Raw genomic sequence first — 24697 nt, 5'->3', positions numbered from 1 at the left:
TTAGCTGAAAATTTAAAACTAGGCAATTAGTCAGATAAACACTTCGATGTAGCACAATTGCCTACGCAAAGTGCCGCTCATCGTCTTTGTATTTAAACTGGCTTGTTATTTTGCACAAAATGGTATTTACATATTTTTATTTTATTTTAAGCATAAGTTTATGATTTATAATGTACAATATACTCTTAAACCTTGCACACTTAAAGTCCTATAAAAAAATGGACTGTTCCTCCCACACTCCCCACCGCTGTACCGACGGGCCGTGGGGTCAACATCGTTAAAAAACTAGAAAGTAATAAACACAGTTTGAGATTCCTATGGAATATAAATTGAAAAGACAAGGTTAAATCTGAAAAAAATGTAGTGGTTTAATTAAGCTATTTTTTAGGTTAGGTTCAAATTTCTACTTTCCTTATCACGCATCATCAAAGACTATGCACAGATTCCCTAATATTTTATCATACCTGTTATTATACAATTAGTATTATTCCATAATTTATAAAACTATTTCTCCCATGTGATTCGCAAAAATTCTGTTGACCCTCGGAACTCTCTCGTTAGTATCGTCCATTTATTTATAGGTCTAAATGGACACACTACATAATATTATGTACACCTATTTATGTTATGCCCAAAAATCCTTAAATACTTAATTTCGGGGAAATCTCAGCTGAGTTTTTGAGATTAAAAGAACAAATATACATGTACATGATTTTGCTTTAATTATATACAAGAGTTCATAAAAAAGCAAATATTTCAATGTGCAGCTAATACTGAATTTAATTAGTAATTTGAGATGTTTCGCTAATATTGTCTAATATTCGCAAACATTGGCATTGAAAAACTATATTCATGTAGATACAAAACTGCGAAATAACATTCTTACGGTAGTTGTTTTATAGTTTTTTGCAATTTCAGTTGATCGCCAGTGTTCTAGTTAATGATCCAAAGTAAGTACCAGAACCAGGAATTCAGGTTTTCCCAAAGGCACATTGACTGTTTAATCACTTTCGAGTTTCACAAGCGTTGTTTCTTACAATTGGCAAGACTCACGTGGCGCTTTAAGGCACACTCACGAATAAAATTACAGGTTATTTATTTGTTTTATGGAAATTCACAGGCCTCCATTGTGTATTGTGTACTTCTATAATAATATTTTTCCATTTATCAAGACATCTATGAAGTCAAAGTATTGGGAATCACTTGCCACGGTTTCCCTTAAATGTTATTTTAGATACGGACAAGGGTAACGAACATTAACGTATGGTAACCTTATGTATGCACTAGATTCTGTTTTGGAATTTGGGCTCTGCCTTTAAAAAACACCTTAGAAATCATCTAATCTACAGTAAGACTTCCAATTATTATATTGAGTGATGCGAAACGCAGCTGTTTTATTATAATGTTAAATAAGTTTATTTAAACTATAAAAGTTTATTATCTCTTTGAAAGACATTATTTTTTCGTAAGTTCGATCTAAGTTTGTAAAGCTCATGCATATCAAACTTGCTTAAAGGCTCTTGTGTGAAACTCTTCTAGCGAGAGTTTTACCGCTAAAAACTGAAGTCTTGTTGCTTTTGATCATTATAATATATGTATGAACATTATTCACAATGTATAGGATTTTGTGTTTGAAAAAAGTATTAGTAAGTAACATGCATAGCTGTAACAAGTTGAATAAAGTTTTAGACTAACGTTCGTCTAGATCTGAAGTACAGTTATATCGATTGTTATTATTGTCATTATTACACCTCGTTAATTTATCATAACGGTAATTATTTCTCGACCAGAAACGATGGCGATATCGGACTTAGTACTAGAAGAAGTGCAAAGGGATCCAAGAGACCAATATAGTCAGATTCGAAAGAGAAAATGGCAGCTACTGAGTGAGTGAAGTAATAGACAGCAAGCAAATTACCAATGAATTTTAAATTAAAGGAAAAGAAATAATACACATAGAAGGGTAGTTAAATCAAAGGGATCCTATCCGGTTTAAAGGGCCAAATAAAGCGTACCGATCCTGTCACATGACTCTAGGAGTAAGGCCACACTAAAAATAATTTAACCTGATCGGACCTTAAGTACAAACGTTCATAATTATCTTAAACCACGCAATGTTTACAAATTAAAAATGCAAGGATTGCTAATAACTATTTCCTAAGCTAATAAATATTATAAACAACTTGAGTAATGGAAAATAAATATCTAATTTGCATTCAATGCAATTTAGTGAAGTATAATTAATAGTGTTATATTTGTACTCTAAGATAAATATATACAAACATATAGGTAGGGTAAGTGAACTTGACGATTAATACTTACAAGTTAGGTTAGGTAAATAATTATGCGTTCGTATGCAGGAACAGCATTACATTTAGGTATATAGTGGTTGCAACGGGAAAACGAAATACAACTGAACTAAAAACTTAGTATAATACCGTTGATACAATACGAGGACTATAAAACATAACGAGGAAAGAAAAAAATAACACTCGTTTGTCTTTGTAAGTTTCACGGATGAAATATAGCCCTAAAAACAAATGCAGACTTCTCTGTATTTAACCTCTGGGTCGTCACACGGGAATGTTTGGACTTAGGGCGCCAAAAACTATTCGGCCCACTCGACGGCCATTGTACTCATCGGAAAATCTGTAGTTTACAAGGAAATTCAAGTGTTGTTTCCATTGTTGTTCGCTCCCCCTGTCGGTTTTGTTGTGGTGTACCTTTGTTGTCGGCCGAACCACACTGTTATTGTGTTTAAATGCATTATTTCAACATAACTTCTTCGGCGATAAAAATAAAGGTACAACAACAATAATAATAAAATAATATTTAACATAATAATATTTATATAATATTATGCAAGACAACATAATAGCTAGAATAAATGACACATTGCACGTGGTTCAACATTATAATCACTCGTCTGTAGTTCATTTCACTAATAAATAAAAATAAATATAATTAAAAAAACATAAATTAATTTAAAAAAAAACAGAATTATCACAAAACGGTTAAAAAAAGTAGCTTATATTGTTATGTACACTGAATGAATAACTTATATATATACAAAGTACAATAATTATTTATAATTGCCGACAATGTTGGTAAAAATGGACAATGTATTTGTGCGTTGTACTAATAAACGTACAACTACTTAACACTAAAATAATAATAATAATAATTGGTCTTCGACGCTGTTAAAAGCGAAAAAACAAATAACACAAAACAAAAACGTATAAAAGTCATACAGAAAAAGAAAAGAGATTAAGAGTTCAACGGATTTTGGAACCAAGTGTCCAGATCGTTAGTGGTTTCGGCACGGGGACTGCGTGACGTGATCCTGAGGTCATTGGGTAAGTCGTAGCACCGGCAGACACAGCACGATGGAAACTTAAACCAATCGGAAAATATGCCTCGGCAGTCGTTGGAGGGGTCGTACGCCAGTAGTCTGTGCAGCCGGTATTGTTGTTCGCACCGACACCCTTGACGGCAAAACATTTGTTTGTTCTCAAACCTAATTATAAAAAAAACAAACAAAATCGTTTAGACTTAACAGACTTTAGAATGCCGGAGACCGTTTTGTGTGGACATTTAGGACTAGGTTGGTCGAACCTAAATACAGTGTGAGGAGTAACAGTGGCGAGTAATGGTGAGTAATGGTGAGAACGATTAAGGGTGTCTTTGTTCTACGCCTTCCGGTTAGGCGATAATACGTTCAGTTCTGTAGGAAATTTGCTATAAATTAGTTAAGACTTTTCAGGCTAAGACTTTTCGGTATACCATAGTGTTGATACCGGTTTTGGGTATTAAACCGCTACCACATCGGCAGAGTATACACTCGGTTGCTACTATAATTACCGACTTAATTAAATTACGGTATCTACCTACTAATTAATCGTAATTACTTTAAATCAGTTATTATATACTAAAATCATGAATTAAGGGAGTAGGTAAAATTAATTAATAGACTTTATACAATTATATGTATTAGAAGTGGAATAGTAATTAAACTTTTATTTAACATATAAATTTTCATAAAAAAATATATATGTTCTAGCCTAAAATACTTATATTATACTCATTATGAATAGAATTTGTAAGATTTGTAGATCGGTAATTAAATTCAAAATATTTACTGAAAATGTATTCAAAAAGAAAAAAGAAAAAAAACCAATACCATTCATTTATTTTATGTACCCAATTTCTCATACTTATAAACCCACAAACTGCAAACGATGCTTGTACATTATTACATACAATGTATACACTCGTATTATACTACCTTAAAATCTTGAGTTGAAGAAATCGAAATGAGGAACATTTTATACAAATAAAAACTAAATCATGAAATCTACTTTCAGAATTTGTAACAAACGGAGCACAATTCCTATTTTTTTTTTTTGTGAAGCTTAACATATTTTGTGTACGAGGGCTAGAAACTTATTTGTTATCTTTATACTCATAATTTAGATATAAACATTTATATTTTTACTTTTTTATAGTTTTTATATAAGTACTGACTAATTTTATAGTGACAAATAAAAAACTCGGAATTTTAGCTCTACGAAGAGAACATTTTATGCTTTCCAATAAAAAAAAATTATAAATCCGTTCAATATGCGTCAAAAAATGCCTTGTACATACAAATGTAAATTTTTATTAGTAAACATTTAATTATTGTTATTATTATTATTATTAAATACACAAATTAACTGTAAAATAATGTGATACGCATAAATGAATAGTAATTTGTCCTTAAATGAGTTGACAAAAATTTTAATTTCTTCCGGGAACTAGATAAGTTTTTTTCAAATATGGCCTATCTTTGCTACTTTACTTTTTTTTTTTACGATACATTTATTTTTATAATAGAAATGATAGTAAATACCGTGATAATACAGACATTAAATCGATTTAGGTACTATTATTATTTGATCTTTCGGTATACCACCAGCCTTAAAAAAAATATCAACGAACGGATTATATACTCACGTGCATCGTTCCCAATGGACGTACTGTTCGAATGGGTAAAGATTGAGCAGAGCTAGCACTTCCCCTCGGGTATTGTTCGCCCAGAACGGCGCGACCACTTCCTCCTTTACGGGACACGCGTTCCTGCAATGCAAATTGACTGTATAAGATTTAGCCCATTATTACTCAATCATCAAGTGGTTTCTAATATAGTGATAATACAATAATAAATCGGGAGAACAAATTTTGGGAGGCATTTATTTAATTTAATATGCGAAAGAGACCCCCCTCCCCACAAAAGTATTTTGCCTAATGTTTCAAAATGTCTAAATCATAAGCTTTGGATATTATACTTACACGCCTTTTGATTTCTGAGGGTTTTCCGTGGTGGTCGTGGGTTCTTTGAAGAAACTCGGCTGTTCCATCTGTTCGCCGCGCTCGGTCGACGCAGTTGGTGCGGCCGTGGTGACGTCATAAAACCCGTCTGAATCCGCCGTCGTGTCGGTAACGTCTTCGTCGCCTTCATATGTGGACGTCGTGGGCGGCAGGGCCGGCAGGTCGGTCGCGGTGACGTTCGGAAATTGAGCCGCGCCAATGCCAGTAGGAGCCACTGTGGTACTGGTTGTTGTGGTGGTGGTGCTGGTGGCAGCTGTCGTGGTAGTGGTAGAAGTCGACGACGACGGCGACGATAGAGGAGAAGAAGACGCGGAGGCGCCGAAGAACGAAGGAATTGACGGCACAGGAGACGGTTGCGATTCGTAACGATTTAGCGAAGATTCCTCCCTGCGCCTGTTCCAGGCTCCACCTTCCACATCATTGGTGTCTAATTCGGCACGCAATACCGAGATGTGCCGCTGTTCTCCGTACATGCGCTTCATCAGACCGTGATTCTCGAAGACGAACCGCCTAACGGCATGCCTGAAATTAAGGACCGCAATTGTCGGAGTTAGAACAGACTGGCTACTTCACTGTGACTGTTGTCAGTCACGTAGCCAGTGAAACGTTAAGTGTTTCTATTGACTTTTATTTAATATTAACAGAAACCAATGCCGCGGCTATTATTATTTTTCCCCTTTGATCTAAGTCTACTACTTTGTAAATAAACTCAAATTGAGAGATTGAAAGACTTTATGCTTAAACATACTTAATACACGTCAGAAATACATTATTTCATTTAAAACATATACCATAATCATTTAGAAATAATTTCCAACAGTCAAAGTTGCCACATCTAAAAGTTTAAAACAATAAGTATATTGATTTTATCGTTGTTAAAAAAATATGACATGATAACATTTTGTTGACACTAACTTAGACTACTAGATGAAGCAGTTAAATATTGTGGTATTTTTCAATTATCATAAAAGCATATTAAATTTTTAAATTAATTGTTTTGATACATTTTGACTTAATAAAACAACTCAATCTTTGTATTTAAAAATTATTTGATTTAGTAATAGTCTTAATAGTAGTCTATAATAATAGGAGACACAAATATATTGGTGGTTATGATAATCTATGACGGGGTTTGCCCCCGTAGACGGGTCAAACCTTTAGGTTTTGTTCTTAATCCAACATTAGCTGGGAGACCAACAATACGAGTCAAGACTAGGAAGTAAAAGAGAGGAGAAGGGGGAACTTATCTACCATCCATCCCATACTTAAAACAGCGTTATAGAATAAGCGAATGGGAAGTTCAGGGTTTATGGTTTGATGCCAGAGATCAAAAAACCAAAAATTCAAGAAGGAAAATTTAAAAAAACATGTGTTTAGAAAAACTGTAAGACACACTGAACATATTCATAGACATTTATATGCCTCATGATTTTTTTACTAATTCTTTTTTTTACTCCTTTTCAATATTTACTTATATTTTATTATTATTATTATTTTGTCTTTTTCCGTGTAAACAATCCAACATTTTATTTGTTTAACCCAATTGATTATAACTATGAATTTCTTTTTATAGTTTTTTCAATTTTTATTTTAAAATCAATTATCATATTATTATTTAAAATGCATATAACTGTAATGTCTGATTTAATTACTGTGTCATTAGGCAACCCGTATGTCAGGCATACGACTTTTGTTCTTTTTAATAAAAGTTGTTCTCTTTCTAAAAATTAAAAGAAATAGGTAACGCTAGGATATCAAGTGACAGTCAATAGTATTATCTCCTAAACTTTTAAGTCTGGTTAACTAAAAGGTGTATGGTTCAATTCTAACTTATAGTATTCATTCTTCTCACAAATCTACTTATTTGTAAAACTACTTGTTTTAAACCCCGATTTTTTTTCTAATAAAATGTACTTAGATTTTAACCAAAACACTTTGGTTAAATCGTTATGATAGCATCGGGCATTTTAGTTAAATTTTGATTATTTAAATAATAAGATAAATCTGTTGTACAAACTGTGTGTTTACTAATTTTTAACTTCCAGAAATGTTTTTAAAGTTTATACAATCTTCCAATATGATATTATGTGTAATATTTATTTTTTACATTGTTATTATCATATTTGCTATATTTTATGTATTTCAGGTAAATTTTCTAAGGAATGATAATCGCCTAGGTTTAATATTTTAGATACCTAACCTACCTAATCATCTATTATTTGTAAAACGTGATTTGAAACAAAATTATTTGGACGGAATTCATTAGTATAATTAAATTTGTTTTTCTTTTAGTATATAATATTTACACATTAACATAATAACAGGTATAACCCGACCCGTCTGGTGACGACAGGATAAACAAATTCGTTCGGCAAGTAAGTAAAAAAAACTATATTAAATCTTATTTAGTTAACGAACGACACGACTGAAGGTAGACGTCTATATGTCTCACGATGATCATAAAAAAAATGTTCACGAGATAATATTTAAATTACAAAGAATATCGTTTAGCCTTGACCTTACCGGGCGACGATACGACGGTAAGCTGTTCAGAATTCTTATGGAAAAAAAAAATAATAAAATTTTCTTTTGAAAAACAACATACTTTCACCGGTCGGGTGTTCCTCGTTTGGTTTGGATATCTCATCACATACCCCGCATGCGTTGCACCACAAAGCACACACCGAGTGCTGCTGTCTTAATATAGAACTTTCACTCGTTCATGTCACTTTAGACACACTTTCACCTACATTTATGAGTGTTACATAAATCATGACACACGCACAACAACAACAAAAACAACAACAATAGGAATTATAGGCGAATTTTAGTTTTATTTTTTTAGCGCTCACCACATTCCGCGAATGGCCTTCTGTTCTCAGGCGGGCTCGAAGGCGAACAATGCCTGACCGAAAGAGAGTAGGAAGATTTTGCTTTCTAATAAATGCCTACACTATTATACAGTGTTATCGGTCGATAGTCAATAGATCCGAATGAGAAAACGTTGGCTAAATCCTCTCTTTTATGTACTTATAATATACCTAATTAAAAGTGTATTTTTTTTTATTATTATAATATGAATTGTTTTTCACTATATAAACTTTATCCGTATGACTATACTATTGCCTGTATTATGTATTTGAAGGAAAATTTTTTTTTCTAACCGCCCCAGTTTACTCGTGAACAAAACCCTCTGTGTCTCCTTACCACGGATACGTCGATCCAGGCACCATACACCACGACTGGGAGTTGAGGTCGCACGGTAAGTCCGGGAACCTGGCTTTGGCATTTCGGTACGGTTTCGTGCACGTGTTGTAACCGTCATAACCGTATCCGTTGAGCTCCAGCGGCAGCTAGAAAAAACAAAACGAATGTTTTTTTAAAAATTATAACGATATACATACTATTATCATGTTTTACACGCCCTCCGGCCGGTGTCGTTATCTAGGAAATAAAAACACTAGTAACGGCCGTACTCGGATATTATATATTATTATTATGACCCGGTTAGTATGTTTATGTGTATGATGTATATTATATACAGGAAGGAGCGCGGCGGTATGTCGGGCAGTAGAAGAAAGGAGTCGTGAAAGTTAAGACGTTGGCAATGGAAACTGTGCCATGCAGTGCGGCGGCTGACTGTAATTTTTATTGTGCACACAATGTCAAGGTGTCTCAACATTGTACGGTCGCCGACCGTGAGCGTGCGTTTTAGCTGTATTACTTATTGGGATTTTTTTTTTTTTGTATTTCTTCACAAAACATATTGTTGTTATTATGCGCGTGTCATGTGCAAATCAAATAATACACACCGGCGAAAAAAGGTAAAGTCCGAAACGTTTTTCACAAAAAAAAAAAAAAAACGTTCTAGCCGCTATTATTATTGTAATCTGTGTATTTGTCTCCGAAAACACATTGTCCGCTCCTACACGAAATACATATTATAATATGTTTATTAACAGAATTGTTTTAAGCCATATTATGCCGTCACAAGTCATAGACCCCCAGACGGCCGGATCGTCTATTGTTTCTACAAGGACGCGGCCGACCGCCGTTTTAACCATTGAGAGACTACAAATAATTATTATTATAACGACCAAATATAAACGAGCACGGTCGCTAGATAAAAAGAAGTTTTGCCGTGCTTATTTCCCGTTACACCATCTTCGACGACCGAGGCGAGTGGGCAATTGCGCAAAGATAGAAAAAGTTCATTGCTTATGTTTTTTTATCATAATTTTTTTCTAACAAAAACACAATACCTAAACGCCCGCCAATTTTGCGGCATATTTGCCAATTCAACGACCCGTCGTGTTGCACGCAATAGCTGTTGGTTTTTTTTTCTTTGCCACCGACCATCTGGTCTGGCCACTTTTTGAGCGTGGGGTCATGATTTCGGTTAGGTTTATGGTGACGAGAAAATCAAATACACAAACACACAACGCGGTGTCGACCACTCGGCGGCATACATCGACAAATAAACTGTCGTTTACCACAACACAATACTCTACTATTATAAAGAACTTGTCCGATGGTCCGACGATCAAGATACCGAGTACGTTCCGTGACGATCGCCGGAGACCGATTAATAATAAAAATAATAATTATGAGTGATAAATTATGGTTTATGTAAATACAATGAAACCGACACACGAGATTCAGTCGATTATTAACAACGGCTGTGCGCAATGAGACGACCCAATCCAGTTTTGTGTACGGTACCACACACACGAGCGAGGTGAAGCTCCGACCTTCACCCCGTTGCACGCCGTTACACCTCTCGTCATGACCATACGCAGCAACCGCCGGTTTCCTACATATAAATAATACTATACTATTTCAATAATCCTCCGCCCTCGTCTTCAGCTGTATAGTTCACTGTTCAGCCTACAACCGCACAGTCAATAAGTATATGTACAAAACCTATACACGTTTTTTATCCGGCCGGTCGCGTCACGATAAATAGGACAACAAGCGAGAAAATTAAGAAAATTGTTTTGGTTACAAAAATAAACCGTACAACTCAAAAGCCAAGCAAATACGTTGTACGTCCGAACTTTTGAATCATCTGACAAAAACGTACTTACATTACGTGTACAAAGAGTAACACCTCGTCTGACTCAACAGGCAATAACCTAATATCGACTACGATCGCGTTAATAGCTGCTACAATTAATCGTGTATACTATAACAATATATAAATTAGGTACTTACTGCCCAGAGGAGTAGTATCTTTAAGTACATGAGTCGTCCACATGCAGTACACTGTAGGGGCGCGCGGGACCACGCACATGGGTTTCGGACTGACGTTGGCCGGGTGTCGCACGCGAGACTGACGACTGGCGGCCGGACGGCGAGCCTCCTCGGACCGGTGGCGGTGTCGGCGGCCGCGGCGACGTCCAACCGCAAAACTGGGTCAGCGGCTCGCGTTCGTCGTGTATACCGTTACGTTTAGCCTACTCGGCGGACCTCTACGTTGGCGGTGGCGGCGGCGGCTCCCTCATGAGAACACACTCACACATGCATTGTATACATATATATGAGTCTACCCATATAGGAGTCTACGCTGCACGACCGGTACGCGAGGTGCGCCCGTGCACGTAACGCGCCGCTCGAATGTTCAGCTCACTTTCACCGGGCCTATCGTCGCTTCCTCGTCGCATGTTTATAATAATAATATTATATTCAAACTTTATTGTGTTGATGTATACATAATTAGGTATGTCGTATAATATATATGTGTGTGTGTGTGTGTGTGTGTGTGCGACAGACGCGATAATATTATTATAAAGGATGAGTTTACAGACCCTGTGGTGTACGACAAAACGCGTTTCCCTTTTTATGTATATATTTTTTAGTTCACTTCAATTACCTACGTGCAGCCGCCGACGAAGTGATTCAAGTACACTATCTGAGAACACTGTTCTTCTCTTTTAGGTATACACCTGTACCGACGGCGGTCGATAAAACAACAGATTTTGCTTGTTAAAGAAACACAAATAATATAAATACGTATCCAAATATAATTTATTTATTATTAATTTGTTTGAGAAAACATGTGATTCGAAGACCATTCTAAAATTTTACTATTTATAAAACAAATATAACAACAAGAGAACAAGCTTAAGTCCGAAAAATAAAAAATCAACGAAATATATATGTTATAACGAAATATATTTTGTTTATAATAAAAAGTGAAATTTGAGTTGAGCGTTAAAGTCTTCATCTGGTAGGTGACAATTCAAACGAAATATCTGTATTGCATGAACCTTCCTAAACATTAAATGTACCTTGTAAGCTATATAAAATACTTGTTCGCAATAGATGTTTAATATCGGTCTAAGTAGAAAGTAGTAACAAATAAATATGCATACCATATACGTTAGTCATTACAATTTACACCTAAGAATGTTGTCAACCGTAAATGGATATTTTGTACTATTTTATTATACAGTATAGATATTTTTAGTATTAGTATGTCCAAACGAAACCTCTTTACAAACTCCTTGTACAATATTCATAAGTAAAAAACAAAAATATGTAAAATTAAAAAAGTTGTGATATCAACTTGGGGACTATGTAATATTATACATAATTTTATTGATAAAATAACTAAGCTGAGTATAATTACTTTGGTTCTACATAAATAAAGTTATTTATAATAAAATAAAATGATGTATGATATAACTTTTTTTTTATTATTATCTTAAGGCTTCGCCTTGTCGCTTCAACCAATCTTGTATTTTATCTGCTAGTCTTTTCATTTCACTATATGATATAACTAAGCCCCTAAATTGAGGCGCAGCGCTAGAAAAGCTTAATCCATTAATTGATTATTAAAAAAAAAAAAAGCTGATTATAATTTTTTAAATGGCAATTTAAAAATAAAAAAGTGCAGCCATTCAGTGGTTAATATTTTTTTTAGGTTTGGGTCAGTTTGGTTTTAAAAATATTCTATTATTCCATGTATTTTGTTTAAATTATGAGTCATAACTAAAATACGATTGTCTACACTCTGACCGTGTCATGACAACACATAAGGTAAAATTTTAGAATGTACGTAACAAACAATACTTGTGTCATCCAGATGGATTTTTATTGTACTCACTCATAACAAATGTGTTTCGTTGTTTTCTATTACAATAGAAAATCATACATCATTACAATGATTGTTAATTATCCCTTACTAATATTTTAATATTGTTGACATGACTATTATTTTAATCGCTTATCCTACGGGAGAACACTTAAGAGGACGCCACACCAAAATACTTTGTGTACTATTCGGACTTCCTATAGTACTCAGAAACTATAAATCGTAAAATAAATCTGAGGACACCAAAAGAAACCTTGGAATGTTTACTACGTGCGCATAGAGCCATATTTCCAACAAAAAAAATGTTTACTTTGTTGTAGACTTGTCCTAGGCCTTAATATACACAATTGATTGAAGGTGATAAATAGGTATTTATTTAAAAATTAAAAAAGTCAAACTGAAGACTATTATTATTTAAAGTTCATTACACAGTTAAGCTAAGCAATTTAGTACATAAAAAATGATGCAGGTTGGTCGTCGTAACAGGTATACTGATCACGAGCTAAGAACATCTCCCCACACCGTGCGTGGTGATGCTGATAGGACCTCTGACTAAAATGGATCTGCCAATTGGTGGTAAAGTGCTGCTATTTATATTGGCATGGATGTGGTAGGATATTCGCATGGGCAATCTAGATACAGGTCGTCCTTCGTTTGTGATTGCGTGATTGTCGCCAAGTCGATGACCTTATCCGGGTTGGATAATTGGCGGGTGGTTTGCGCTGCGCATACAGACTTGTCGCATACTTGACTCTCTAAAGAGTGATTACGTAAGTGGCTAGACTGGTGTCTTTATTCCAGGGTAACGAGTACGTCGAAGCCACGTGCCAATTATCCTTTTCGTATTAGCGAAATACGTTGATGCCTGGTTAATCAGGGTTAGCTCAGGGTGATCTGTCTGCGTATATAAACTGATTGGTGATTGGTTAACTATGGACCAGTAAATAACTTAGAAGATATTAGACTTTTCTTAATTATTTTTTTTTTATAATTTTATAGCTGTTATTAGTTGGGACGAATTTAATATATTTTTAACAAATTTAACCCTTTCCCTTATATGTTAAAACTGTATGAACTTAAGAATTTTAAATGGTAACGTATATATTTTATTAACTTTATAATTTTAAAAAAAAATTGCTGAACATTTTGACTGGTCGATAACCAGTTTTGGTCTTTGGATGATTAGTTTTCAAGTTATTCAATTTTAAAAGTTATGTCTGGAAGGAAAGGTCGGTTGAGTAATGCGCGCAGATGAAAACATCTCTACTCTCCACCCTTCCTCCCGTCCTAAATTTTAAACTTTAATAACTTTGAAAATAATGATCTAAAACTGGTTATCGACCAGACATAATACTCAGCAAATTATTCTTAACTCAAAAAGTTAATCAAATATTTACGTTACTATAAAAAAAATTCAAGTTTATAAGATTTTAACATACAAGGGACGGAGTTATAAATTTAAAAAATATATTAAATTTGTCCCAACTAATAACTATACAATTATTTAAAAAAAATAATTTAAAAAAGTCTAATATCTTTTAAGTTTTTGACTGGTCTATAGTTAACCAATCACCCAGTATATTATGTTGCAAATCTCTCAATTGTATGGAATTACATTTATACAAAGACTTGAATATTGTGTACAGTTTATGATCCGGTTGTACTTTTCAAGATATTATATTTATTAATTTATTACACTTTTATTATATTTTTTTTATAATACTATTAAATATTGCATATGTTGCGTAGTAAAAGCTGGTTTGGAAGCTTGTACAGGTTTCTATATGTTTGAAAACATACTTAATACATTCTATTTTAATGTATCTTTGACATTATACTTATTCTTATTGAAAATAATATTACAAGATTGATACTACAATTAATATAGATATTGTTATCGGCAACAACTTATAGTATTTTCAAAAATAATTGTTTCAAACATTCATAGAACCAATGTCAATAAAGTTATCGAACAAAATTCTCTATGGCCACGTAAAATAAATTCTAGTATTTCATATGGTACTATAAACGATTTTCTACGACAAATAGCCTAAACGTACTATTGGAAGTTCGAAGGGATGTTTTTGAGTTTTTATAATAATTTATTATGTCGAGAGCTGGCGCGCCTAGCGGCCAATTTATCACACTTCTATATACATTCTAAAAACATGTTTTGGACCTATCGACTGCCGTAGCGTGGCAGCAGCGATAACGGCGGCGGTGGCACCGCAATTAATACCTGAAATTAAAAACAGATAATCCATTCTTAACAATTGATTTTCAATAACACGGACCAAATATAATAGTTGTACAGTGATATCGTTATTTAATATTTGATATTTTGTAAAAGTAATAACTGTAATTATTATTCTTACATCATTTAAGTTAATATAATATTACAAAACACATTCATAACAATCAAAAGTTGCGTGGCTAATTTTAAAAGGTGCTGTCTAAATACTTTGTACGTCGTAAGAAGATTGCCAGGGCTGAATAACTTTACTTCAATTGTGTAATACAGATAACAAATCCTGGTAAGTTAATGTTTATGAACTGTATTAACCCTAATTTGCAATAAAAGTAATAGTGGTTACCAAAAATCAAATAGCTGTATATATTTTCCAGTTCTACCTTACACACCTACAGTGTTAGGGTAGAGAAAAAAATCGAAAAATACATATGGCTGACCGTCTCATTAGTGACGGCTAATAAGCACATAATATAATTGGATTAAGTCAAGATGAACCTAGCAAATCGATAACTTTTCTGAAAAAGCCTTCTACCAAATTCCTGCAGTACCGGCGTACCTGAACAAGGGCGCCCGCAGGTGAAAATTCAGGGGAGAGAGTTGTCCCCCCGTCCCTCCCTGTGGGCGCACTTGTACCTGTACTAACCCTAAATACCACCATCCCAACTTTAGAATTATTATAGTAATCAATAGTTCTAAAGACCATATATTGGTGGGTTAAGCGGGATTGTAATATTTATTTAAAAACTGACCGCTTGATTTGTTATTTGTAAAATAAATATAAAACTTAATTTTACTGCAAATCATTTTTTAATAATTAGTAATCAATAATGATGTACACCATATAACTGTACTTGTACACAAAAAAATGAAATAATTTCAGCCAACGCCCTGGAGCATGTGGAACGTACACTGATTATAATATTATGGTGGGTTTGTTGTTATACATACATCTCAGATAATAAAAATAAAATACATTTTTTTCCATAAAAAAATGTTGCCTATTCCCAACATTAACTTCATCATTGTAAATCATCGAATTTTTCTTTTTAAGAGTTCTACTACTTCTAAACTATATTGTAAGCCAAAAATATATCTATAGAAGTTTTACTATTACTGTTTGTCATTAAGTATTATTATTCCAATTACTGCTCCTCGGTAAGAGCAATAATTGTAATATGTGTTTTAAACCTACACAAACACATTTCAGTTAAAGATTACCTAAATAGATATGAGAGATGAGTGTTCTTGACAATTTTTACTAAGCTATCGATACTAAAGTCATAATTATTTTTATATTTCTTCAGTTTTACGGTTTCGGCTTTCGAAAAAATACTAGTAAGTACTTGTTAATCGACATGGAACAATGGAAAGGAACCGTAGCCTTAGTAACCGGGGCGAGTGCAGGAATCGGTCATGCTACAACTTTAGAGCTTCTGAAACATGGTGTTCATGTTGTGGCCTTAGCCAGACGAGGAGATAAACTTCGGGTAATAAGTTAAAAATATTTTTTGTTAAAATGCCTTAAAATACAATGAATTATCAAGCCAAAACTTAACAGTAGTCAATATCTTAGAGATTTGTCAATAATCAATTCATAAGTCTGGATTTCACACTATTGAACTAATATAATATTATACAACGTTTCATACGGAGTATCACTAACGAATTATCTAGTCCCTTCATATTATAAATACATTTAAATTAAACTAGAAATATTAAAGTTATCCGTTGAATATTGTAATCGTATTTTTAGGACATACCTGATCAGCTACCGAAAAATAGTAATGACACTTTTGGTAAACTATACCCAATGGAATGCGATATTACCGATGAAAACACAGTGAAAAACGTATTCAGTTGGATAGACACGAATCTTGGAGGTATCAGCATTATGATCAATAACGCCGGAATTCTTCGAAAAAGCACTCTCCTAGGTAAGTATTCTTATTTTCTAGATGATATATAAAAAAAAATTATCCGAGTTACTTCATGTCTTTATTTAGTTTTTATATCCACTTGGTTTTTCGGTTTACCTTTACTTTTAAATCCCTCACACTTACTCTCCCTTACCTATTTTGCTATTTAATTTAAGTTGTTATTTTTGAATATGCCTAAATTATTTACACAATAGTCTGTAAATTGACGAACACCTATTTGTAATTCTGTCTAACCTAGTTACTTAAAATAAGTACATGTATGATAAATTAATATTGTTTTATTTTATCAATGTTAGGGGGTAAAACGGAAGACTGGAAATCGATTTTGGACCTCAACGTTTTGGCTCTATCGGTATGTACAAGAGAAGCATATCAGTCGATGACAAAACATAATATCAACGGTTACATAATTCAAATAAACAGGTAATTAAACAAGTTAAAATTAGCGTTTATTAATGTACGACTAACAATTGATTCTAAATTGAATTTTCGTGACTCCAGTATAGTAGGCCATTCTATATCATCAATTTTCGGGAATAAAATGTACAACGCATCTAAAAAAGCAGTAACGGTTTTGTGTGACGGTTTAAGACACGAATTGCAACTGGTCGGATCGAAAATAAAAGTCACGGTAATGATAACCTTTTAGTTACACAACGTTTTACAAAATATAAAATATTGTATTGAGCTTTCGTTAATTGCAATAGTATATTGTGTTCTCAGAGTTTAAGTCCAGGTTTGGTTGACACAGAAATATTCGCCGCTGGTAATTGCCCTTTGGTAACCGAAGGAGTTTCAAATCCACCTCCCTCTTTGACAGCCAAAACCGTAGCAGATACGGTGATTTTAGCGCTTTCTACGCCCCCAGATGTCTTGGTATGTTTTTCTAAATACATCATCTAGCTAAGCTGTATGATTTATTAATTAAAATTATAGTAAAAACATATAGGCTACAAATAAGTGGGCATGGATATGTCATAATATAAAGTATAGGACCCTGGTACTATCTTTAATCTTTTATTTTAAGTCTCTCCCCTCCGCCGACGATGGGTGTGACATCCAGCGTGACGTTGCGGACAAATGTATATATTTTATTACACCTTAACTTTACTTTGTCGGCCTTTGCTCTCCGACAGCCTACTTCTTTTCAATGGCATGCAAGAACCGTTGTTAATCATTTTAATTTGTAATTTGTTTTATTTTAGTTTGCAGAGCTCACTGTTATAAGAGTCGGCGCCACTATTCAAAATCACATGACAGCTCTTCCTCCATTTACAGTTTGTTAAGACAATTATATACATTGTTTAATCCTACTACGTTTAGCTTTATTTCGTATTCAAATACTCATTCACACACACATGCGTGATGATAATTATTGCGATTGAGATAAAATATTATAGTTTTATGCATAATAAAATTAAAAAATTAATTAGAATGCATGTTAATTATTAATATAAGGGATAGATATTTTATAGTAATAGTAAAGTAATAAAGAAATATATATGTTATTTGAATTTATTTCACCCGAATCTTAATCGTTTTACACTACCTTATCTATATAATTACAATTAATAGGTAATTTTGATACACACATAATTTATTGTTCTATAAATAAATTATATATTACATTTGCTATAATGTAAATCTGTATAGGTACTGAGTTTTTTGCACGGAGTCCCATTATGTGGCTTCAGTATTCAGACGTTTCACACGAAAACACATTAAAAAATATATATAGAAAAAAATAGGATATTTTTTTTAAATGAAAATTATGGCTTTTGAAACTAGTTCTTTCACCAACAAGTTAGAAAAGAATCTCGAGTACAACGTGCAAACTCATTATTAACTGAACTCATCGATAACAATAACAATAATAGTAATAACGGGCAACGCAATATAATTTTGTAATACACATTACTCGTCTCGGGATTTGATGGTGTACCTATAGTGTTTACGTGTACACTTTTACTATCAATTGTATGAGCTGGGATTTAATGTATTGCTACCAGCTTTCATCATATACAACCGACAACATGTATTATTCCATCAGAATAACCAATCCTAACCAAACGTTTCTGACTCTATGGTCAGATTTCAGTATTATAATATTAATGTACTATCAAGAGGATGGTAGATATAATTATTATTGTATTAAATAAGAGGAGGAGGGATATTGAAAAAAAAAATAAATATCTATCATGACAGTTTAATTTATAATAGTTTAAAAATAAAATGTTTAATGCGTTTTGTTACAAAAAGTAATTTTGTGATGATTTTATTTTTATTTATTTAAAACTCCAAAGGGTTAAATATAGAAGTGTACATTTTTAAATGTATACATAAAGATAACAAATCATCCAAACATTCTATGTGTTATTACAGTGAAAATTTATTTGCAACAAATTATTTATATAGATTCTTTTTTTTTTATTTATTAAAGAGTATTTACAATCTATGCTGCAAGGCATAATAAGCAAATAGTTACATTGTTATATATACAGAGAGAGGGAAAAAAAATAAACAAATAGAAACGGTGATTTGATATGAGGAGGGAGGCTATCCAGTAATAGAACCCAACGTGATTTTTGTTCTAATTATTTTTAATTAGATTAATTTGAATTATTGTATTAACAGATCTCGACACCAATGTCTTCGGAGTCGGCGAGGTGGATTTCCGGGGAGTGAATTAGAAGCAAGTTGAGATATTAAAGGGTTAGAATGAGTGTGTAATTTGGAATGAAATTTTTTGTAGTGTTTTATGGCTAAGTGGTTTATTGGTTCTATTTTAAAGTCATTGTGAAGTGTGCAGTTTGATACATACCATGGGGCAGAAGAGATAATACGTAGAGTGATAGATTGGAAAGCTTGTAAGGTACGAAGTTGGGATGGTTTTGCACATCCCCAAATTTGGATTGCATATGCCCAAATAGGCCTTAATAGGGATTTGTATATAATAATTTTAGTGTGGAAAGGTAATTTTGATTTGAGGATTGGACGTAGTAAATGGAGTCTGCTGTTGAGAATTTTCCTTTTAGATTTAATGTGGGAGCCCCAAGTTAATCGTTTGTCGAGTGTGACACCAAGATATTTGACTTCCGAGGATATTGGAATAAATATTCCTTGGAATTGGGGAGGGGGTGGAACAGATTTTTTTAGTGTGAAGGGAACGTACACAGATTTATCTGGATTAATTTTAATTCTCCAATTAGATGACCAGGAATCAATTAGATTTAAGTGAGTTTGAAGGAAATTGGAAGTAACTTCTGGATCATTTCCTGGGGAGAGTATTGCAGTGTCGTCTGCATAAGTAGCCATAATAGTATTTGGTGTTTTTGGAATGTCAGCCGTAAAAACATTAAATAGATCAGGGGAGAGGTCACTGCCCTGGGGCACTCCTGCTTTAATTTGGTGGTATGGTGAAAAGGAATTACCATATCTGACTCTATAACTTCTATTTTCTAAATAAGAACGAATTATTAAGTAATATGGGGCAGGTAGAAACAATTTGAGTTTGAAGAGTAGGCCTTCATGCCATACACGGTCAAAGGCCTGGGCCACATCCAAAAATACCCCTGGACAATATTGTTTTTTTTCAAAAGAAGAACAAATTTGATCTGTTAGTCTGTGAATTTGGTGAACAGTCGAGTGATTGGATCTAAAGCCAAATTGGGAATTAGGAATTATGTTGTGGGCATGTAATTTTGGTCTTATCCTTATGAGTATAATTTTCTCAAACAATTTGGCGAGAGTTGGGAGTAAGCTGATAGGTCTATAGGAAGTAATCTCATTTTTTGATTTGTTGGGTTTGGGGACAACAATTATTGTGGATATTTTCTATATTAATGGAAAATAAGAAATTCGCAGCATGGAATTAAAAATATAAGTTATTAGAACAATTGTTTTTTTTGGCAAATTTTTGAGGATTTTGTTAGTTATGAGGTCATGTCCTGGTGATTTCCCTTCTTTTAATTTATTTATTAAAAATTTGATTTCACTTGGTGAGGTATGTTTTGCAGGTAATGACATTGGAAGAGGACTATTGACAAAAATATTAACCTTTTCTAAGTGTTCGTGGTTGGGAAATTCGTCAGTATGTGGTTTGAAAATGTTGGAAAAATGCTCTCCGAAAAGGTTGGCTTTTTCTTTGTCAGAGATGGCCAAGGATCCATTTGGGCCAGTTATAGGTGGAAGTTGTTGTTTTATGTTAAGTAAGCTTTTGGTAGTTTTCCTAAGTGAGCCATCTTTTGAGTTTAAGGACTGGTATTTTCTTTCGAAGTACTCAGTTTTGTGTTTTATTATTAATTTTTTAATAGTGTTCATTAAGTGATTAAATATTTGTTTGTCGGAAGGATATCGATATTTCTGCCATCTGGAGCGTGCACGTCTTTTATCGGAAATCAACGTTTTAATATATAAAGGCAAAGTATGATTATTTGATTGATGTTTACTGGTTGGATATGACGCATTGTGGACGGCAGATTGTACAGAAGTTACGAGGTCTTGGGCAGCGTTTTCTATATCTATTTTTGATTTAAGGGAGATATTTAGATTAGTAGTGTTTTGCATAATTTCAGAGAATTCTTTCCAATTTACTGGGCCTTGTGATAAATAAGGATGTATAAGATTAAGTTCTGGACTTTCATTTAATTTTAGAAGGACAGGAGTGTGGTCTGAGCTAAGGTCATTTAGGTTATTAATAGAGAATTTCATAGTTCTAGGTAGTGTTGAAAGAAAGAAATCTAATATATCAGGGTGTCTATTTTCGTGTTGGGGCCAGTAGGTAGGACCATTTGGCGATATGGATGTGTAATTGTTGTTGTTAATGATTTTTTGGAGTATTTTTCCTCTTGAGTTGTCGGATATGCAACCCCATTGGGAGTGTTTGGCATTAAAATCGCCCCCAGCCAAGAAGTTTGGCCCTAGGGATTTTAAAAAATCTTTTAGTTGTGTCGAAGTAATAGCAGGATGAGGGGGAAGGTAAACTGAAGATATTTTGATCGGTGTGTGATTTAATGTTATTTGGATATTAGTTGCCTGTATAGTAGGGGTTTGGTTAATAGAGAGTAACTGATGCTGGATTTTAGAGGAAATAATAATAGCAGATCCTGCATGAGCAGTATTGTCGGGGTGATCAGCTCTATAAACCTTAAAACCAGGGGAAAATAGTTTAGTGTTTGGTTTACAGTGGGTTTCAGAAATAAGTGCCAGATCGATTTGTTTTTCTGATAGTAAATTTAGCAGTTCAGAATCATGTTGTTTTAAACCGTTAGCATTCCAAAGCAATATCTTTAGTACGTTTATATTTGGTTGATTACTGACCATCTTTCATAAGTTTATTTATAACTGTTGTGAGTAGTGATATGAGAGGGTTAATTATTAATTTAAATTCAGAAATGAAGGAGGAAAGTTGAGTAGCTATATTAAACTCAGGTAGATTAATAGTTGTGTTTGGGGGTGTATTATTTGGAGCGTTGGAATGGAGATGTTGGTGGGTTAGGTTTGGAAAAGATGAGGTATTTTTAATATCAGGAGGATCCTGACGAGTTCTATAACCGGAGTCGTCCCCCCCTTTAACAACATTACTGTAATTTACATCTTTTATTAAATTATATTTTCTATTTGGAATTTTTTTACCATAGTGTAGTTTTTGAAGATCCTTGTGGATTTGGCATCCTCGGTAATTTGCGGTATGATTTCCTCCACAGAGAACACAAACTGGTGGCTGATCTTTGGTTTTCGTACAGGAAGAAGTTGGGTGGTAAGCGGCACAACGAACACATCTTGGAGGGTGTGCGCAGTATGATTTATAATGACCATATTCTTGACAATTTGTACATTGTATAACAGTGCGTCTTTTATATGGTTCTTCGATCCTTATTTTGGTATTTAGTAAGGAGTTAATATGAATGACGTCCTTGTTGATTTCAGCGGGTTCCAAATCAATGAAAAATATTGGGAGTTTATTTTTTGTAGTTTTGTTTAAAACATTGGAGACATTTCGGACTGTATATCCCCCAATTTCTTCAAGCGCTGAGCCTATTTCGGATGTTGGAGTGGAAGGGTGAAGATTACGAATGACTATTCGGAAGGGTTTGTCTTCTTGAGCTTGGTAGGTATGAAACTCAGCCTTATTTTCTTTTATAGATTCTTAACTGTTGTAAAGAATTTAAAAAAAAAAAAAAATCATAATCATAACATTGTTTGCGGAGGAGAAGAAGCGACATAAAACTATAAAAGACTATATTTTGCAGTATAATTATTTGTATTCAGTGGCATTGCGAATGGGATGCTTGATCTCGTATTTAAATTCAATAATTTTAATTTTGATAGATCAAGTAATTAGGGACAGTCTAAATTATCATTAATTAATTTATAATGATAGATGTCACAGCATTATAACACTGCCGTAGTTTAAGAGATTCTATACTTAATTTTCTTGCAACATCCACCTGATTTCATCTGAACCAGTTGAAATTATTGGCTTTTTCGTGAAAATTCAGAGGGAGGGCCGTTTATGTTATACCGCCTATGATTTTGTAATAGATTTTACAAATTCGGGTTATTGGTTATAATTTTTTTAACTTGCAGAGAAGCTAAGGGGAGAGTTGTTTTTTCCCTACCTTTCCTTGCGGGCGCCCTTGTTTAATTATTTTAGTTTCGTATAGAATATGCTTCTTACAGCAATTTATTTTAACTAGAATAGATTAAACTTTATAGTTGTGCCTTACGTTAACATGGATGCAACTCAATGTACATAATATTATCGGTTTGGTGTAAAATGGGAACGAGATGGGAATTTTTTTACTAAAAAGCTTAATAAAATGTTAACTATTTAGAATGGTCCAATTTCAATTCAGTAAATTATACAGTAAACACTCCATTTTATAAATAAGTAATTCTCTTTCTGATTGGCACACTCAGTATATGTAAATGTATTTTGTTTTACTTTATATAATTTGCATGGTACATATAATAATCGGGTGCAAGTATCGTTGTGTGCATATCATTTTATGAAATAGTCGATATTCATAAATTATGTTACATTTAAAAATTGTGTGCAAAAATATTATTAAATGCATACAATCTTATAAGATATTTTATATTAATATATTACAATTTTTACAGAATTAAAATCAATCCACCTTATGTAGGGTTAATTTTATCAGGTTTTTAGGTCTGAAACGTCCAAAAAATAGACCGCTTTCAATCCACTTAATATTTAAATCTATCTATAGCATGAGAATTTAGGTAGAATTAATATTTATGTAGTATCAATGTATAATTGTTCGTTCCGATATTCATTATCCTTAAGTTTTCAGGAACTATGCAATTATTGACCACGTTTTTCTCCTGGAACTAACCGAAATTTTTCTGGTATTTAATTCTTGTTAAACCACGCTTAGTTTAAACTCACTAAAATAATTGTTTTAAATAAAATCATCTAGTATTTGTGATTTATCACTTCCAGTTATAATAATTTCTGTAGACCTGTGACCTCCCCGTCCCCACTATGCCACGACCCCACTGAACTGGCTTTTTAAATTTTTTTTTTATAAATCTAAACAAACAATTTAAATTGTTTTACTATTTCATTTGTCGTATGTTGTATTGTTAAATTTGTTGTTTACTAAAAACATTTTGTATGTATACATGTAAACATAGATGGGAGCACTGGAAATAATTTATACCTACATATACAAAATAATTAATAAAAATAATTAACTCTACATGAGTTAATGAGAGTTATGTAGTTAATGTTATTAGAGTCATTACTCATAAGTTCATTTTCGAAAAAATATTATTAGTAGGGTGCAATGAACATTTTCTATTTGTCGATTTAGATAATAGCATATTGCCCCAAAAAGTTACCTTATGCTTTTAATAAGCAACCTTAAAATTATTTTTTATCCAATTTTATTGACGATATCGGATTTGGGCGCGCTTAAGAAAGTTTCATCAGACCTCTAGCAATGAGTGAAAATAGAACACCACACACAAAGAAATAGTACCTAATGTATGCAATTGATCGAACATTATAGATCT

General features: G+C 33.2%; 2 protein-coding genes across 2 annotated transcripts; one reads left to right on the top strand and one right to left on the bottom strand.

Moving 5' to 3' along the window:
• Positions 1-2871: 2871 nt before the first annotated feature.
• LOC126838654 (protein spaetzle 4) lies at positions 2872-10727 on the bottom strand. Its single transcript, XM_050573257.1, has 5 exons — positions 10585-10727; positions 8578-8723; positions 5332-5892; positions 4996-5118; positions 2872-3517 (listed from the first exon to the last, which is right to left on the bottom strand). Exons 1-5 carry the CDS (start codon positions 10612-10614, stop codon positions 3268-3270), a joined length of 1110 nt encoding a protein of 369 aa, XP_050429214.1. The 5' UTR covers positions 10615-10727; the 3' UTR covers positions 2872-3267.
• A 3862-nt stretch (positions 10728-14589) lies between these two features.
• LOC126838656 (farnesol dehydrogenase-like) lies at positions 14590-18106 on the top strand. The gene is made up of 7 exons (XM_050573259.1): positions 14590-15000; positions 16022-16204; positions 16471-16651; positions 16951-17077; positions 17156-17285; positions 17378-17530; positions 17860-18106. The coding sequence occupies exons 2-7, from the start codon at positions 16073-16075 to the stop codon at positions 17938-17940; spliced, it is 804 nt and encodes a 267-aa protein (XP_050429216.1). The 5' UTR covers positions 14590-15000; positions 16022-16072; the 3' UTR covers positions 17941-18106.
• Positions 18107-24697: the final 6591 nt, after the last annotated feature.

The sequence above is a fragment of the Adelges cooleyi genome, unplaced genomic scaffold, assembly GCF_023614345.1.
Source record: "Adelges cooleyi isolate 19-005CV unplaced genomic scaffold, UGA_ACOO_1.1 ACOO_flye_CR_arks_rails_tigmint_CR_PRNA_30, whole genome shotgun sequence".
NCBI lineage: Eukaryota > Metazoa > Arthropoda > Insecta > Hemiptera > Adelgidae > Adelges > Adelges cooleyi.
Note: the sequence above shows the minus strand (reverse complement) of the source record. Positions and strands in the feature narration are given on the sequence as shown.

Coding starts and splice junctions, on each gene's coding strand:
- LOC126838654 (XM_050573257.1), bottom strand. CDS start 10,614: ATGTACTTAAAGATACTACTCCTCTGGGCA. Junction 8,724..10,584: donor AGATACTACTCCTCTGGGCA/GTAAGTACCTAA, acceptor TGTTTTTTCTAG/CTGCCGCTGGAGCTCAACGG. Junction 5,893..8,577: donor CCTGGATCGACGTATCCGTG/GTAAGGAGACAC, acceptor CCTTAATTTCAG/GCATGCCGTTAGGCGGTTCG.
- LOC126838656 (XM_050573259.1), top strand. CDS start 16,073: ATGGAACAATGGAAAGGAACCGTAGCCTTAGTAACCGGGGCGAGTGCA. Junction 16,652..16,950: donor TCGAAAAAGCACTCTCCTAG/GTAAGTATTCTT, acceptor TATCAATGTTAG/GGGGTAAAACGGAAGACTGG. Junction 17,286..17,377: donor GATCGAAAATAAAAGTCACG/GTAATGATAACC, acceptor TTGTGTTCTCAG/AGTTTAAGTCCAGGTTTGGT.